An 18,648-nucleotide genomic window follows, 5' to 3' on the forward strand; every position below is an offset into this window, starting at 1 on the left:
AAAAAATTTAAAAACAAGGGGCATCATACCAGGATCATGGACTTAGTGGCCGATCGAATGGCCTTTAGCTCGGTCAAATTCTGGTGGTGTTCCATGTCTGCTGGAAGGCAAACACTCTTGGCAAGATTGAAGGCCATCAAGTGATCCTTCTCAGCAACCACCGAATCGGTATCTTGAATAAGACGGTTCTGAAATTTCAGCTTCGGTGCCCACCTGGAAGAGCCAGCCCGGTCAGAAGGTTCCAGTTGTGGAATCGGTGAAGGCATGGTTTCGTGCTCGTCTACTAGACGCTGCTCGGTTGGGGTAGACCGGGCGCGCTTGGATGGGCGTGATGAAGAAGGCTGTTGAGAAGGAAGGGCCACAACGGTCTGTTGCGTTTGGCTTGGTGGCGGTACTTCGGGTCTGTTGGTCTCGGTCAAGAGGGCCCTGACTCTATTTCTCTTGGCCATTTCTTCTTCAGCGGTCAGTGGGATTAGTCTGATTTCTGGTAAGGTTGGGTCCGGTTCTGGGGCCTCCTCTAGCAGAAAGTCGGTCACTCTCGCTTTTCGGCGGCCGCTGTATCTATAGGTCGGTTTGAACTTTAACAGCTTGGCCCAACTAAGTTCTGGATACCGTAGTGCGGCGCGCAAAGTCGCTAGATTTGGGTAGCTGTATAGAGAATGGAGGTGGGCAGAATCTACGAAAGAAGACAACTGTTAGTTCGGCTGAAAAATTGAAAACCGAAATATAGTAAAACACACAAGAAAACCGAAGTAATTATACCAGGTGTTCCTTTTTTCCAATTGATGCTTCGGCCTGGAATCTGGGCTTGGTGATCCTCAAAGTTTCCAGACACCCAGAAAAAATCGTCGTCATTTAAGTTTTTATCCGGTGTGTTTTTTATTATTTTCTCACGTCGACGGTGTATTCTAAGATAGTACACCCAGCCGTCTTCCTTCGAACCAATGGAGTATTGATAAAAGATTTCGGCCAGACCGAGGTTGAGACCGGCTTGGCGATTTAGTTCGGCTATTCCCATTATTATACGGTATGAATTGGTGGATAGCTGGGTTGGGCATAGTCTGGTTTGCCTAAGAAACTCACAAATTAAGGATTGGACTGGAAATCGTAGTCCGATTTTAATTATGGACAAGAGGGTGAAGGGGACAAAGCTTTCATTCCCCCAGGGTGTGACATCTTTTTCGGCCAGGGTAAGGTGTACATCGTCAGGTATGCCATAATCCCTTCGAAATTCGGCTAGACCGCTTGGCGGTCTCTACTAGAAACCTATACTTCCCCATTTATTGTATAATTTATGAATAAATTAGTTCGGTCCAAAAATTGTGCTCAGTAGCTCGGTTGAGCGCGCAGAGGAGTGCCTGGGCAACCTAAGTCTGCAAAGTGAAGAACAAAGGTGTTAAGCACAGATCATTGGACTGTGCTACAAATTAAAAGCAAGATAAAAAGAAGTCCTACATCGACTGTGTGGGATGCTACAGGTTCTGTCTCTGTTTCTGCAAGGTGATTGGTAGCTTGATTTGAGCAGGGCTTTTATTAGCTCGGCCTTGGCAAGCGTCTCGATATCTCGGTTGTGGAAACGGTTCTGTTTGACCGGTTAATTGTCTAGGGGAAGCTTTCTAAGTTCCGTCTAAAAAACTAAGAAAGCTGGTTTAGCCCCAATGGCCTAGATCGGTTGGAGTTCAAGTATCTCAGTATGCTAAGTGCAAACTTAGTTCGGTTGGTTACCTCGGCTGAGGTAACGCAAGAAGTGGTTTGACTTATTAAAACTACTGGTGTAAACATAAAGTGTTAGTCCGGTTGTAAACTGACTAGACTTTTACCTAGCTTAAACAGTGCCCTAGTTCGGTTGCATCATGATTTTGGATCGAAAACCCGTTTTCTACAGGATATTACATGTACTCATGTGTCCTATTGTTAAGTTTTTTCCAGAAAAGTACAGAGCAAAGCGAAATGGAAAAAATATGTTTTGCAAAAACACAGAAAATAAAACACAGAAAACAAAATACGAAAACAAAGTAGATGTACAGTGCTTACCCGATGAAGAGGCAAGAGCTGGAGAGAGAATAACAGCTATGGAGAACACGAGCTCAGAAGTTGAAGAAGCAATGGAGGCTCAGAGAGGGAAAAGTTGCAAAGTGTGTCAAAATGAAGAGGCTCATTTTAGGTAAAGGGAAAAATGCGGGATTGTTCAAATTTCACGAAATATGAAGACGGCGTGACAGCCGTCCTCAGTCAATTAGAGCATGCCACGTGCAACTAGAATGGGAAGCGTTTCAGTCTCTGCGATTGAAGAGACGTTACTACCGGACAGCCAGAGCTCGGTGTGAAAGTAGCTCGGTTGGCAAGGCTGAGAGTTTATAGCTTGGCTGGTTGACAGATAATCCCAATCATGCTAGGCAGATGGAATTAAGGAGCAATTGAGAGGGTAATTTATGTGAAAATTGGGCCGAGCTGGGTAATGGGCCGTTATGAGCCACAGTACAAAGGGCCGAGTAAAATGGCCATGTAAGTTACTCCGGTCAAGTGGATATTTTGAAGTTAGTCCGGTCCTAAGGCCGTAAAACTAGTCCGGTCTGACAGAAGATCGAAGTTAGATCGGTCTAATGGTACTTTGGAGTTAGACCGATCTTGGAGTTACACCGGTCATGACATGTTAGTTCGGTCTAACCATGCCATGGGTTGTGCATGAGAAGCCGACGTAAGAGCAGTAAAAGGAAGAGCTAGTTCGGCTTATTCTGCGGCTATGCATATTCATGTTTATTTCGGTCATATTGGAGTTCGGCCATGATAAAACCATCTCACTTGGTTTAAGCAGTGAGGGGGGTGTTGAAGGATAAGCATTATCTTTCAGGAGTATGAATCCTAGGAGGACTCTACATGGAGAAGTAAAAGTCCTACTAGGATTGTGCCACACGGAACCTATAAAAGCTCACAACATCTCCTTTAGAAAGGTAACACAACTTTGTTTTCTGAATACACAGAGCTTTTGTCTATTTGTCAAGCTTACTGACTTAGGCATCCGAGAGGTTTCCGGCACACACCCGCCGACTAGCTCACGTTTATGTTTTCAGGTAATAAAGCGACGACGTACGGAGGAGCGCAGACTTGATCAACAGGATTATACGAGAAGGTTTATTTCTTTCCCATACATATAGTAATATTTAGATAGGTAAAATGCCTACTGGTATTGAAGATTCTCTAAGCATGCATGTGCCAATAGAAGAAAGAAAAAAAAATGCATGTGGAGACTTCGAAAAATGCTAGGTATAAAATTAAAAAAAAAAAATGGCTGGTAGCTCTAATTTGTTGGCTCGAAATTAGCCCGAATAGCCAAAACAACGTCGTTTTGGATATATATATATATATATTTCTTTTCTTTCTTTCTCTATGTTCAAATATAGAGAGAGAGAAGAGACGAAGGAAGAGAGAGAGAAGAGAGAAGAGGAATTGGAAGAGGAGAAGGAAGATCGAACCCCACGGATTTTCATCAGACCAAGCTCATTCTTCTTCTTCTTAATTCTTCACCAGACCCAGCTCCTCGGTTCGGTTCCGGATTAAAGGTAATTTTTTTGAGGATTAAAGGTAATTTTGAGGATTAAAGGTAATTTTTTTTTTTTTTTTTTTGATGAAGATGATGATGATGTTGTTGCTGATTTGAATCTATAGCGATCCCGATTTTTCCTTTCTGTATTTGTTGTATTCCGGACTTTGGTTCCGTGGAGTTGGTAGTTGTATCTACCTTGTTGTCGTCTTTTGATTCCATCTGTTTGAGTTATAAGTTGTGTTGGGCTTGGTTGTTACAGGTTGGTAGAGCTTTGGCTCCTATTGTTGTTGCCCAGTTTTTGTATGGTCCGCTCGAGCGGGTCATTCTGCGCTCAAGCGTAGTTTACACCCTTCCAGTATTTCGTGTCCCTGCAAAACTTCTGCAGGTGTGTTTTCTACGCTCGAGCGGATTTACTGCGCTCGAGCGGGTCGCGCTCGAGCGGGCTTATTGGCGCTCGAACGGGTAGTTCTTTTTCTGAAAAGTTCTGGGAGATGAAAATCTACGCTCGAGCGGACTAGTTTTCGCGCTCGAGCGGATGTACTTTATTCTTGTGTCTTGGCGCTCGAGCGTGTCTAGATTTTTGTGCGTGACGCTCGAGCGTCTTGTTTTCCGCTCGAGCGGGAATGTCGTATAACAGAGGGCAGCTGGGCATTTTTGAATCATTTTCTACACTTCCACTCTCTCTCTTACTTTTCCAAAACGCCATTTGAGAGCTTTTCTCTCTAGAACCTTGCCTTCTCTCTAGGTATTCATCTAGTAAGAGTTGTTTCCTCACCTTTGGCCTTTACAAAAAAGTTGTTGATCGTCGAGGGCTATCTTTTGATCTAATAATCTCGGAATTTGGAGCATTTCCATTTTCTTCATCTTCTTCGTTGGGTGTCAACTTTTGAGATAGGGATTCCTACTCATTCTTATGGTCTTTGACATAGATTTTTGGTTATTTTGATAAAGTGTTGAAGTTGGGTAATTTTAGGACTTAGGGTTTCAAAATGTTAAAAGAGGGTTTTTGTTATTTTGATTATAAAAATGTGTATTGTGGGTTTCAAAATAATGATATTGTTGTTGGTCGTTGATATATAGACCATTGGGTCAATATTGGGAAATGGGGTAGAAAACCCTAATTGGTTGTATAAATTAATTGGCATGATTAATTTGGGAAAATTGTGGTTATATGGAATTGAGTTGGAAATAATGAAATTGGCTCATTATATAGTAGAATAGTGGAGTTGGATTTATTAATCGCTCACTTTTGAAAACATTGATATTTTATCTGTTGGAGCTTTTATTATCTGTTTAGAAATAATTGCTTGGGCTACCGGTGGAGGGTAGTTTTGATTGTTGTAGACAATGCATGATGATTAGGCAAACTAAAACTAATCAATTGGACATGTCATAGAGTATGACGGTTGATAGAATACATTAACGTTATGTATTGATTGATTGTGTATATGACCTATGTGTATATACGTTGTGTGTGGGAGGAGATAGGGGATGTACTCTACGGTTTAGGGGAAGATAGGGGATGGACCTCTAAACCGGATGTTGTTTGGGAAGAGATAGGAGATGGACTCCACTGATATAGCTCATATGCTTGTCAGTTAACGTGTTGATATAGCTTATATGCTTATCTATGGAAGTGTTGATACAGCTCATCGGCTTATCTTTAGAAGTGTTGATATAGCTAATATGCTTATCTGTTGAAATGTGGATACAGCTTGTATGCTTATCTGTTGAGATGTTGATACAACTAGTATGTTTATCTATTGTAAAATGGGAAACGTTTAATATGAGTCACTGTCTCATTTAAGTGGTTGGCCAGGTTCTGAGCCGTTGATGTAAATTGTGAAATTGATAAGAAATGGAAAATGAAATGAAACATGAACACAGTGGTCACGAAATAGAAATGGGTTATGAATTGATTTATAGAAATTGAACGTTTATCAATTGCTAATGTTTTAGTTATTGCTCATATTGTGTTTAGCATATCTCTACTGGGTGTTGGCTCACCCAATATGGGACATTATTTTCAGGTACAGGTAGTATGCCACCTCCAAGGACATAGCTTGGATGATGATGAAAGTTGAGGACTCATTTTTGGTTTATTTTGTTTGCATTACATGTATATCAAGCCAAGAGCTTATTTTGTATAGAGTTAATACTTTTCTTTTGTGTAACCAGGTGTTGACTTGGAAAGCTGTAAGCCCATAGGGCATTTGCTTTTGTTGTTAACATGTATTACTGTTGTAAGAACTACTCTGATGAATAGAAATGGTTGGCTTCTTTTATATCAATGCATGTCTAAAGTGATGGGTTTTATGTATTATTTTGAGGGCGTTACAGAATCTGAGGATGAAGGGAACAAAAAAAAAATTCGTGCCAGATCTGATGATGTTGATGAACAAAAAAAAAATCTGAGGATAAAGGAAAAAAAATTTGGGCAGATTTTAAAAAAAAAAAATAGATGCCAACAAAGCTTCATTTGGGCAGATTTAAAAAAAAAAATTGAGGATGAATCGGGATTGTTAAAAAAAAAATCTGTGTTAGCTCGTTTTTGTTGATGATCCCAATTTTTGAAAATCTGCGTTGAAACAAAATCTGGTGATGATGTTGATGAAGATGAAAATCTGTGTTTGATAATGAATTTTTTTTTTTTTTTTTTTTTTTTGTTGATGATGATGATGCTGGTGATGATGTTGATGTTGATGTTGATGTTGATGTTGATGATGCTTGTTCATGTTGAAACCCATTTCTTCTTTCTTCTTTTGATGAAACCCAGCTGGTGATGATGTTAATGCTGATGATGGTTGCCAGCCCCTTTCTTCTTTCTTCTTTTGATGAAACCCGGCCCCTTTCCATTTCTTCTTCTTCTTCAGGATAGAAAGACGGAAAAAAAAAAAAAAAAAAAAAAATGTCGAGCCAAATTCGAGCCTCTGAATTTTGAGCTACGAATCAGAACTGTAAAAAAAATTATCAAAAGATTCTATCAAATCACTCACATGATGTAAGACATAGTTACATATAAATATTTGATAAATTTTTTGATAAAAAAAAGATTAGTCTCTAGCATAGATGGAAGACTACACCTGCAATAATCCACTATCCGTTAGCTATGTCAATTGTTAAAAAAAGATATCTAATAAGGTTGAAAGAAAATGATTGTTCGGGTTAATCATGATCCAAATTTGATACGCAAAATAATAGTCTAAAAGAGACTCATTCTTTTTTATTTATTTATTTTTTTGTGTGTTTTTTTTATAGGGTGACCATTTTAAATGTATTCCCTACATATTGATCTATACTATTGGATAAGCCCAACATTAAAATTCCTTACAAATCACGCCAATGACTTGAAAACATGTGAGCATAACAAGTGGTTGCACATAATTTTGTATTTGCGTTTATAGTGTGGATTCAAAAATCTTGTCTAAAATCTATTCTCGATTACCCAAAAACAAAAGGAAGTATTGTGATTATTGTTTAAAGAAAAATGTTAATAATCATCTAATCAATAGTTATTAGATCCGATTCATGTAGAAAGTAAATAAAATATGTAAAAGTGCAACTATTTCTCCCATTAGGATCTCTTGCCATGGTTTTTTTTTTTTATAATTATTTTTGTATGATAATTTAATGATTTATGTTTAAAGTTCAAACAAAACTATGTGGTTTTAAGGTGTGTATTAAAATAAATATCATAATTTAATGTTTAAACTCAAGTCGTCACTACAACAAAAGTTGGCTATAACCACATTTGTTAGACAACGTTTTTTGAAAAACGCTGTGGAATAAAGTGAAATTACGCGTTATCCTTTATTATAAACACGCGTTCCATTTATAACAGTGCTCACTCTCCCCCAGTCTTTATTTCTCTTATCGTTTTCTCTCACTGTCCTAGATCTAGGGTTTATGTGTCTCTCCCCAGTCTCCTTGAGAGATTCACCAGGTTCGATTGCGATGACTTGTTCAGATCTAATTCTAAATCCATCGATTCTTGAATCGATTTGGTTGAAATTTCTTGACGGTTTTTGTTTTTCTTGATTCTAATTCTAATAATTTTGCAGAGGAAGATAGACCAGTTGAGTGAAGAAGGATCGAGATCAGTGGGATCAAGACAGGAACCGGGACCGAGATCGGTCGAGTCGGAGCAAGGGGAGGAGAGGAGATAAGTTGATTCACAGGAGTAATAGAGAAGATGGTGGTGAGGACAGTTCAGAAGAGAGCGTGAATGATGAGGAGGACGATGACGATGACAATGACGATGGAGTCGCCGCCACCGCCGCGGTGAGGATGTTGCCGCCTAATCCAACGACGTCGATGTCGTCTTCATTACTGAACCACCACCATCAGCACCGGAAGAGCTTTCCTCTGCAACTACAAAATCGTCGATGTCGTCGATGTCATCTTCAATGTATCTCTTTAATTAATTGTCAATGTGTAAATTTTAAACTTGGCCATCCTCATTTCATGTCTTTTGCTTGTTTCTGCTATAAATTTTGATCGTTCCAAGCTTTTGAGGCATAATTTGCAGAAGAAGAGCATGGAATCTATGTTAGTTAGGGGAAGTTTTTATGTGTATCAGATCTCTTTTAACCTCCCATCTGTAGCTTTATTCCTTGAAAACCCATGTTTATTGTTTTGGATGATTCTTTTAACCTCCCATCAGGCCACCTTTAAAGTAGTTGATTTGGTGAGTTTGACCTTCTTTTTTTTTTGTTTTTATTTAAAGGTTTGATTGTTTGATGGTACTGATTATCGATGTTGATGTTTTTTTTTATATATCAAATTATGTATATGGTTCATAGGATGATTATGCGGCAGATGATGAGGAATATGAGGAGAAGTCGAAGAAAGAGAGTTTGGCATTTTTCTTTTTAGCTATGTGAGTTTTTAATTCCTACCTTCCTCGTTAATCACATACAGACATGATGTATATATATATATCTGATTGTTTGTAACTTTGTGCGTAGGTGTAGCTATGTATTAAATTTATTTTCTTGTTTGTTTGTGCTGTAGATATGAAAATGGTGAGCCAACGGACAATGCTGCAAGGTTCTATAAATGGTTTACAGAGATAAATTTGAATAATTTCAGTGTATATTGATAGTATGGTTCTTTGAGAAAGTAGATTTGGGGGGTTCATTTTTTGTTATATATGATTTTTCATAGGGTAAAGAGAGAGGGGAATGGCTTCAGAATCTTACTTATGGAGTGTTTGGCCTTGGCAATAGACAGTATGAGTACTTTAATAAGGTCTTAATTGAATTTCATCTCATCTTTTTATCAACTTAATGTATATCTATGTGTACATGTAGATGCTGCTAATTGGCTAAGAAGTTTGAATTTGTATGTTGTTGGGAAACAGATAGCAAATGAGGTGGACGAGCACCTTGCTGAGCAGGGTATGTTTACGCCCTTCTAGTGACCTTTTTTGTTATTTTATGGAAACACTTGTTGTAATTCTTATTAGTTTGTGATGTGTACTTATTGTGCACTTGTTACCTTGAGTTGGTGTTTAATAAATACGTGTACTTATTGTAATGCTTATTAAGTATTTAACATGTTTAATAAACCCTTGAGTTGTTGATTTTCCCTTTTGTCCGTTACTTTCAGCAACAGGTAGGTTGGTCCGATGGCAATGGAGGCTGAATTTGGAATTTCTACTCCGCGAAACCCTTCTCAGGTTTGATTGAGCCTCTTTCTGAATTATTATTATTATTATTATTATTATTATTATTATTATTATTATTATTATTATTTCTCTGCATTCTATAGTTTGATTTGTTTTCTTTAATTCTTTATTACCTTCTTACTGCTTGTATTTGATTTATGCTAATGATGCAAAAGTTTTGTTTTAAACATTGTCAATTCTAAACTTTGACATGTGCAGGGTATAAATTCAATAAGGGAATCTGCACAAGTCTAGTTTTGTTGTCACTACTAGTTTTGAAAAGGATTACTTCTGGTAATTTGACTTTCTAAATCAGCAACTAATATCTGCAGGGGTGGTGGTGGTGACTTGTGCACTCATTGTTTCAGTGCCTGGGAAAAAAAGAAAGACAACACTGGAAACGGAAGGAGTTCAGCAAAAAGGAAGTCTTGTTCGATATGGATTTTTAACATCAGCTAGTTCAGGTAATGAATTTTTTTAGAACAAAATTTTTTTTAAATTCTTTCTTTAAATTTTTCATACCTGTTTGAGATCTATATATATATGTGTGAATGAGTGAGTGTGTTTTCTCTGAAAGTTTTAAGTTGTATTATTGGTCTGTCATAAGTTGGGTCACCATACAAGAACAAAAAGGTTCTCATCCAATTCCCATTTGTACCATTGCTCTGTTTTTGTTGATGTGCAGAGCATTATGAAACTCCGCTTACATCGTGTTGGGTCACCATACTGTTTTTGTATTATTGGACTATCGTATTCTCTTTTTTCTTTTTTGTCTCTTTTTGTAGCTTTTAATTTTTGGTGGTGGAAAAATAAGACACACTCATAGTCAGTAGCAGAACTTCATATAATTGGATTAGAATTATATGACATAATTGCTTCTTTTTATTTTATTTTTATTTTTTTATATCATAATAATGTGCTAGGCTTTAGAAGTTTAGGTTGCTGTTAGAGAGGAGCTGTATTAAGATGTTACACCAACAACTCAGTTCCTACCCTTTTAGCAGTAAGTTTGTAGTTGTGAGAGGGTGGTGGCCACCTTCTTTGGTTTGAAGCTTTCCATTGTTTTTGTCAAATATTATCATTGTATGTGGTTAGTAGTTTTTTTTTTTTGGTGAATATGTGGTTAGTAGTTGCTGATTGAATAGAATTGAAAGTGCAAAACATATGCGGAAATGATGTACCTCTGAGCAGTTACAATGGGAAATGAGCAATTACAATGGGAGGTTGTTCTGATTATGAATGTTGCTTCAAAATGGCAAGTGACTTTATATATCCTAGTTAGTCAAATCTATTATATTTACATGGTTAATTTGCCTCTTCTTCTTCTTCTTCTTCTTCTTCTTCTTCTTCTTCTTCTTCTTCTTCTCTTTTTCTTTTGATAATCATTCATACGTAAAAAATTCTTTTTTTTTTGTTTTTGTTTTTGTCCTTGCTGTTAATTACTTTATTGATCTTTGGGCATATTCTTCTTCTTTTATTTCCCTAGGAATATTCAGAGCTCTTTGGATTTATTCATAATGCTACTTCTTTCTTGAAACCTACTTTGTTGCTTGGTATATGACTTCTTGTTTATTGTTTGTTTGAGTTTACAAAGATAATATAGACTACAAAGTTCTTTTAATCATATTCAAGTTGTTCAATTCAAACTAACATAAACTTTTTTGACCTTTTTTGGCTCCCTTTTGCAGTGGCTAAACAACAATCAAACTACAAAGAATTGAACATTTTATATGAAAAATATAAAGATCAAGGTCTGTTAGTTATTCAACTCCAGTTATTTGTATGTCATTGGCAAGATGGAACCAAATTATTGGTGCTTGGATGGATGAGTTGGATGATGGTTTTATAAAGATGTACTTTGATGGTATTTTTTGTACGAATGATTGAGATAATTTTTATGCACTATTTCCTCATTTCCGTATAATGTTTTTATGGATGTGTTTGATTACAATATATTGAATATGTAAAAATTGTGATCTTGTGTCGTGCTATATTTCAAGTTGCGTTCTTTGTTAAATTGTTTGACCCTGTGTGTTATGCAGAATCAGTCCCACACACCCACCCCCCCTCCCAAAAAAAAAAAAAAAAAAGGTAGAAGGTGGCGTTTTTTTAAAAATGCCACTAAATGACGTCATCATGATGTCAAACGTTATTTGTGACGGAATTGTAAGCGGCTGTCAAAGTTTTTGTGGCGTTTTCAAAAACGCCGCCTAATGTTTTTAGCGACGTTTTCCAAACGTTGTAAAGCTATTGCAACGGCCGTATCAGCGACGAAAATATTGAACGTTGCTGTACTCTTTTATGGCGTTTTTCAGGATTTTACCGGCGTTTTTAAAACGCCGTTAAAACTCAAAATTCCTGTAGTGCGTTAAATTATGTATTTTACAATCTTGTCTTGTTGTGGTAAAAAATACTATCACTGCAAAAAATTAAGGTTTCAGAGATAAAATCACTTTTTAGGGATAAAAAAATTTTGTCGCCAAAAGTGTTATTATTTTATTTTTAGTAGCAAAATTGAACATTTAGTGATGAATTATTACTAACCTTTTGGACAAAGTTATTTTGTTCCTAAAAATGCATTTATTAGCGATATTTTTCAAAATTGTCCCTAAAAACTCATTTTTTGATTTTTCGAGACGATCTTTGGCGATTGTCCTCGCGACAACTGAATTAGTCCCTAAATATTTTTTGTTACAAAATTTATACTTTTAGAAAGAAAAAAAAAAGATCAGAAATACCCCAGTCTCTAAAATTCTTATATGTTGTAGTGAATAAAACCCTTATAAGAAAATTACAGCTGATGATCCTTATCCTTTAACGACAATCTTGTGAACTGTTATTAGGCTTTGTTTGGGAAGTTGGGGTTGGCTTTTTGGCTATTTTAGCTCAGGCTAAAGTTCGTTTAGGTTGGTTTTTTAGGCTTTTTTGACTTTTATGAGAGAAAAAATAAAATGATTATGATTTTTTTTTTTAAATTGAAAAATGAAATGATTATGATTTGGATACGATATTTTGGCTTCTTTTGGAAAAGAGGTTAAAAGCAGTTTTTGGCTTTTAACCTCTTTTGGGCACATTACTTCTCTATTTTTTTACACGTTTTTTCAAAAAAGGTAAAAAAAAAATCAAAAAGTTAGCTTTTAACCTACTTCCCTAAACAATTATCGTACTGATTTTTTAGCCAATTTTGTCTTTTTATGACTAATTTAGCCAAAAAGTCAACCCAACCCATTGACCAAACGACGCCTTAGCCTAATTCTTATTTCGTAATCATGTTATTATATTTGTTAATATAACCAGACACGTTCGTAAAAGACATAATTTAACGGTTGAAATTCAAATTGACATAAGATGATATTATTAAAACCATACACTTTAAAATAATATAATTTTATTTTAACTTTAAATATAGACCATGGTAGAGAATCTTTATCCCAAAATGGTCATTGTTACCCTTCAATTATTTTAGCTTACAAGTTATTCAAGTCATTCCATATCAGGGAAGAAATAGTCCAATTTTTCAACTACATTGGAGAGACAACCAGGCACCATGAAATTGCACACTTCATATCTATCCACTGTTATGAATTTGAAAATTTTTCAATATATATTGGTCATGGTAGAAATGTCTTTGGCAAAAATTGTAAAATTTGACATTCCAAAATGATGTGATCAGCAATTTCTTGGAGACTTTTCCAAGGGGAATTAGGCTTGGTTTGGGGTACACTAAATAATACAAAAAGTTAAAAAGTACTATCTTATTTAAGTCATATCATCTTATTTAAATCACACCATCTCTCTAATACATCACATCAAACCCAACCCATATAAATCAATAAATCAAAAAATACACTTTTTTATAACATTCCAAACCAACCTTTTGGCTGCAAAATTTGAAATTGCACATGCCAATAAGAAAGCAAACACAAAAAATGTTATGGATAGGTCCAAGGCAGGTTGATTTTGATTGCTTGGGTCCCAGTACTGAGAGCAGTGATGATTCCAACCTTTAAGCTTGTCATAGGGGCACATGCAAACAATAAATTCAGGGTTAGTTTTGGACGTGGATTGTTTTTTTTTTTAACTTTTTAATTATTTTAGTTTGAATTTAAAAAATTTTATTTATGGTAGATTTTTTGATTTTTTTGATTTTACTGAGAGAAAAAATGAAATAATTACAATTTAAGTGTGACATTTTATTTTATTAGATTAAAAAGTTTATTTTATTTTTTTGTAATTATTTTGGTCAAAAAATTCTATTTTAACTTATGTTAAACAAAAGTTTAACAAACACAACCAATCACCAATCTGGTATACCCCAAAAAAATATAAATAAAAATAAATAAAATAGCAACCAATCGCATAATCAATCATAAAACATTTTTAATCATATATAATAAATGCAGTGCCACCATTAAAAAGAGTTTTGTTCAAGTTATTGTCGTATGTTTTTGCAATTAGTTTTGTAATTGATTTTGTATTCTTAAATTTTTTAACAAACTATAAGGCAAAATTGATCATGGAATTAATTATAAATAATATCTTAATTATATATACGAAATGGGAGCTTTTTTGATAAATTCATTTTCTAAGAGTTTTATTCCATCCAATCCATATTCTTTTTGACTATTCCATTAGGTCCAATTTGAGATAAGAAGACCAAAATATCCTTTTCATCTACTTATATTCCATTTAGTTCACATTATTTTCTTATGTTTCAATAAGTCCTATGGGTAACATAATTACCAAAATACCCTTAATGTGAATGTTAACACCGTCAATATAAATGTTTATATCGTCAATGTGTAGAGGCCCGGCTCATGTTGATCCTCGTGGGTGCCCGGAAAAATTCGAGTCGGGCCGGGCCGACCCACAAGCCAAAAAAATAGGCCCGACCCGGCCCATTGATAATATGAATATTCACATTGACAAGTTAACATTCACATTGATAGGAGTGTAAAATTGGCCTGCGGCCCATGGGCGGCCCGAAACCAACCCGTCGCCCGGGGCGGGCCCGGGCCGGCCCGTTCACAATATGAATATTCACATTGACATGTTAACATTAACAAGAGTGTAAAATTGGCCCATGACCTGTGGGCAGCCCGAAGCCCGAGCCCGAGCCCGGGCCCGAGCCCCGGTCGAGGCGGGCCCGGCCCGGCCCGTTGACAATGTGAATATTCACATTGACATGTTAACATTCACATTGATAGGAGTGTAAAATTAGCCCGCGGCCTGTGGCCGGCCCGAAACCTGCCTGCGGCTCGTGGGCTGCACTGGGCGGGCCCGGCCAGACCCGTTGATAATGCAAATATTCACATTGACATGTTAACATTCACATTGATAAGAGTATAAAATTAGCCCGCGCCCCGTGGCTGCCCGAAACTAGCCCACGGCCCGTGAGCGGCCCGGGGCGGGCCCGGTCCGGCCTGTTGACAATGTAAATATTCACATTGACATATTAACATTCACATTGATAAGAGTGTAAAATTGACTCGCGTCCCATGGGCGGCTCGCGGCGAGCCCGGTCCGACCTGTTGACAATGTGAATATTCACATTGACATATTAACATTCACATTGATAGGAGTGTAAAATTGGCCCGTGGCCTGTGGGCAGCCCGAAGTTCGCCCGCTGCCCAGGGCGAGCCCGGCCCGGCTCGTTGACAATGTGAATATTCACATTGACATATTAACATTAACATTGATAAGAGTGTAAAATTAGCCCATGACCCGTGGGCAGCCCGAAGCCCGGCCCCGGGCCGACGCAGGCCCGGCCCGTTGACATGTTAACATTCACATTGACATGTTAACATTCACATTGATAAGAGTGTAACATTAGCCCGTGCCCCGTGGCTGCCCGAAACACGCCCACGGCCCGTGGGCGGCCCGAGGCGAGCCTGGCCCGGCCTGTTGACAATGTGAATATTCACATTGACATGTTAACATTCACATTGATAAGAGTGTAAAATTAACTCGCGTCCCATGGGCGACCCGAAGCCCACGGGGGGCCCGGGGTGGCCCGGGTTTGGGTCCGGGCCTATCCCGGGCCGCGAGCGAGCTTCGGGCAGCGGACAAGTTTTATACTCCTATCAATGTTAATGTTAACATGTCAATGTGAATATTCACATTGTCACGGGTCGGGCTAAGCCCGCCTCGGGCTGCGATCGGGCTTCGGGCCGCCCATGGGTTGCGGGCCAATTTTACACTCCTATCAATGTGAATGTTAACATGCCAATGTGAATATTCACATTGCCAACGGGCCGGGCCTGCCCTGGCCCGAGGTCGGGCTTCGGGTTGCCCACGGGTCACGGGCCAATTGTACACTCTTATCAATGTGAATGTTAACATGTCAATGTGAATATTCACATTGTCAACAGGCCGGGCCGGGCCCGCCCTGAGCCGCCCACGGGCCGTGGACGGGTTTCGGGCAGCTACGGGGCACGGGCTAATTTTACACTCCTATCAATTTGCATGTTAACATGTCAATGTGAATATTCACATTGTCACGGGTCGGGCCAAGCTTGCCTCGGGCTGCGGTCGGGCTTCAGGCCGCCCACAGGCTGTGGGCCAATTTTACACTCTTATCAATGTGAATGTTAACATGTCAATGTGAATATTCACATTGTCAACGGACCGGGCCGCGGGCCACGTACCAATTTTATACTCTTATCAATGTAAATGTTAACATGTCAATGTGAATATTCACATTGTCAACGGGCCAGACCGGGCCCGCCCTAGGCCGCCCATTGGCCGCGGGCGGGTTTCACGCCGCCACGGAACGGGGGCCAATTTTACACTCCTATTAATGTAAATGTTAACATGTCAATGTGAATATTCACATTGTCAACGGGCCGGACCGGGCCCGTCCCGGGCCGCCCATGGGCCGCGGGCGGGTTTCGCGCCGCCACGGGACGGGGGCCAATTTTACACTCCTATTAATGTGAATTTTAACATGTCAATGTGAATATTCACATTGTCAACGGGTCGGGCCTGCCCTGCCTCGCAGATGGGTTTCGGTCCGCCCACGGGCCAATTTACATTCCTACAAATGTGAATTTTAAAATATGAATGTTCACATCATTAAATTGCTAATCATTGAAAAAATATTTATAAGGGTATCAAAATTAAATATAAGGGCATAAGTGTCCAAGAAAATAGTGTAAATCAAGAAAATGGACTTTATGGAATAAAACTATACATACATGGGACTAAATGGGTTAAAAAATTCCTTTATGGACTTCTTGGGTTAAAACACTTCTAAATTGGACTTATCAATAAAAATCCAGTATTACGGAATAAATCACTGAACCAATCAGTCCTAATGTCCCGTAATTTATTAGGAAAAATTACACATAGAAATTAAAAAATTAAATAATAATATTTATTAAAAAATAATAAATATTATAAATATTAATAATTAAAATCATACACTTTCTCTAATTTATTATTGCATATGTAAAAGTCAGTTTGGCAAAATTCTATTTGACATCAGAAAAGGGTAGATGAATATGCACTGTGATGTGAATTGGATATCACCAAAGTTGATTTGACACACACATTTATATAGGTGATATTAGTGGTAACCGTGCCATGCACGGAAATTGAAAATGTATAAATTAAATAATTTATTATATTTATTTTTGTATTATAAAATATAAAATTTTTATAAATTTAAAATATAATGAGGAGTTATAACTAACAAATATTTTGAATATAATAATTATCTAATACTTAAGTTTATACATTCATTTTTTCCATCAATTTGTCATTTGAAACATTGATTATAAAATTATCTTAGTCTAAGTAGGTCATTTAGCAGCATGAACTATATTTATATTGAACATTATTCTAGCTTTAAAAACAAATAATGTAAAAGTGGATACCATTACAAATAATATAAAAATGTAAAAATGAATACTACTACAAATAATGTAAAAATGTTCAAAGGCCCCTTTAAAGAAAACAACAAAAAAAATGCCCCCACTACATATACATATAGGTATACAAAGAGAATAAAATTCATCAAAACCCTAAAATCCTACAATTGCTTAACCAATTATAACGTTGTCGATGGTTGAATGTAACTCAAATCTTAAACGTAGAGTTTGAACAAAACTTTATACCCAATATGCAAACACTAAAAAAACTCGATGGCATGTTAAAATATATAGCTAAAGCGTGAAGTATTTGAAAAATAAGATAGAAATGAATTTGAAGATAATTATTAGATTAGAGATTAAAATAAATTAAAAAAAAGGATCATACGAAAAATATAATAAAAATAAAGTTGGAGATAATGATAGGATTGGGGATACAAAAAAATATTTAAAAAGAAGAAATAAGAAATAAAGAAAAATGAAAATATTGGAGAAGAATAAGATAAATAAAAAATCAATAAAAAGAGATAAGAAGTCTTCGATAATAAAAAGATTTTAAAAGTTAAAATTTAAAATAAAAACAATAGTAAGAGAAAAAAAATATTTCTTATTGGAGAAAAATAAGGATGAAAAATTAAAAATATAACTTTGAGAGAGCAACATGTAGGAAATAGAATCTTAACTTTACTTAAGAATTGAGTATAGAGACTTTAAAAATTTTAGAGAACACACCATATTTGCTTATATATATAGTATAGATATATACATAGGTAAAAAGATAGATATCAAATCTAATTTGAAAAGTAAAGATAAAAGTAAAATAAACATCCTACAAAAAAAAAAAAAAAAAAAAAGAGAGAAATGTGGGAATTCGGTTATTGATAATCAAAATTTTAAAAAGATAAAATATTTATGAGAGATTACGTATGAGTAAAAGATAATTTAATTTTGTTTGTTATATCAAAATAAAGGCATATATATTTTATTAAATAGTAGCAAAATAAATTTACTTTTTTAATAAAGTTGTAATAGAATAAAATATATTTAATTTTTAAATTGCATGGTTGATGATGATTTTTTCAAAAAAAAAAAAAAAAACCATTGATAAAAAATTTTAAAATTGATGGTAGTCAATTGTTATTATTATAGCCTACAAAAAGAATTTTGGATAAAATCATGGATAGCCAATAAAAAATCAACACTTAACATTAAATTTTGCAAAAATTAAAAAAAAAAAGAAAAATTCAAAACAAAGTATTGGAATTCCTCTAATCATATAATTAGACATTTTAGTTAATTTTAAAATTTAAATGTCAAATCCAGTAAGATTATGCCATGTGGGTTAATTCAAAATTTAGATAATACACTAATAGATTTGAACTATTTTTTTAATATTATTTAAAAAATTCAAAAATTTAAATTAGGTATGTTTAGATAGAATTTAAACATTTTAAAATTAAATATTGTTAGATGTACCTATCACTTTAAGCCAAATATATATTTTATTTTTAAAAATTTTAAAATTGAGAAATTGTGTTTAAGGTTTTGAAGCTGTTTTTTGTGTG

The 18,648-nt window shown here is 36.1% G+C and overlaps 1 protein-coding gene across 12 annotated transcripts; it reads left to right on the forward strand.

Moving 5' to 3' along the window:
* Positions 1-7,324: 7,324 nt before the first annotated feature.
* Positions 7,325-10,987, forward strand: LOC114321016 (NADPH--cytochrome P450 reductase 1). Of its 12 annotated transcripts, none has more exons than XM_082902961.1 (9): positions 7,325-7,487; positions 7,606-7,952; positions 8,347-8,423; positions 8,558-8,605; positions 8,711-8,794; positions 8,907-8,943; positions 9,161-9,224; positions 9,545-9,676; positions 10,901-10,986. In XM_082902961.1, the coding sequence occupies exons 4-8, from the start codon at positions 8,603-8,605 to the stop codon at positions 9,669-9,671; spliced, it is 315 nt and encodes a 104-aa protein (XP_082759087.1). In that variant the 5' UTR covers positions 7,325-7,487; positions 7,606-7,952; positions 8,347-8,423; positions 8,558-8,602; the 3' UTR covers positions 9,672-9,676; positions 10,901-10,986. The 12 variants fall into 12 exon arrangements, 11 of the variants coding, with proteins under 11 accessions (XP_082759087.1, XP_082759084.1, XP_082759086.1 ...); XR_014349270.1 differs by having other exon boundaries at positions 7,348-7,487; positions 8,558-8,593; positions 9,155-9,224; XM_082902958.1 differs by having other exon boundaries at positions 7,348-7,487; positions 7,606-8,231; positions 9,155-9,224.
* Positions 10,988-18,648: the final 7,661 nt, after the last annotated feature.

This window comes from Camellia sinensis, chromosome 13 (assembly GCF_055761805.1).
Source record: "Camellia sinensis isolate YWXY chromosome 13, ASM5576180v1, whole genome shotgun sequence".
Classification (NCBI taxonomy): Eukaryota; Viridiplantae; Streptophyta; class Magnoliopsida; order Ericales; family Theaceae; genus Camellia; species Camellia sinensis.

Excerpts from the sequence above, each read along its gene's own strand:
- LOC114321016 (XM_082902955.1), top strand. The coding sequence starts at position 8,082 with ATGGAATCTATGTTAGTTAGGGGAAGTTTTTATGTGTATCAGATCTCT. Across the intron at positions 8,232-8,346 it reads CCTTTAAAGTAGTTGATTTG|GATGATTATGCGGCAGATGA; the intron begins GTGAGTTTGACC and ends TATGGTTCATAG. Across the intron at positions 8,606-8,710 it reads GCTGCAAGGTTCTATAAATG|GGTAAAGAGAGAGGGGAATG; the intron begins GTTTACAGAGAT and ends GATTTTTCATAG.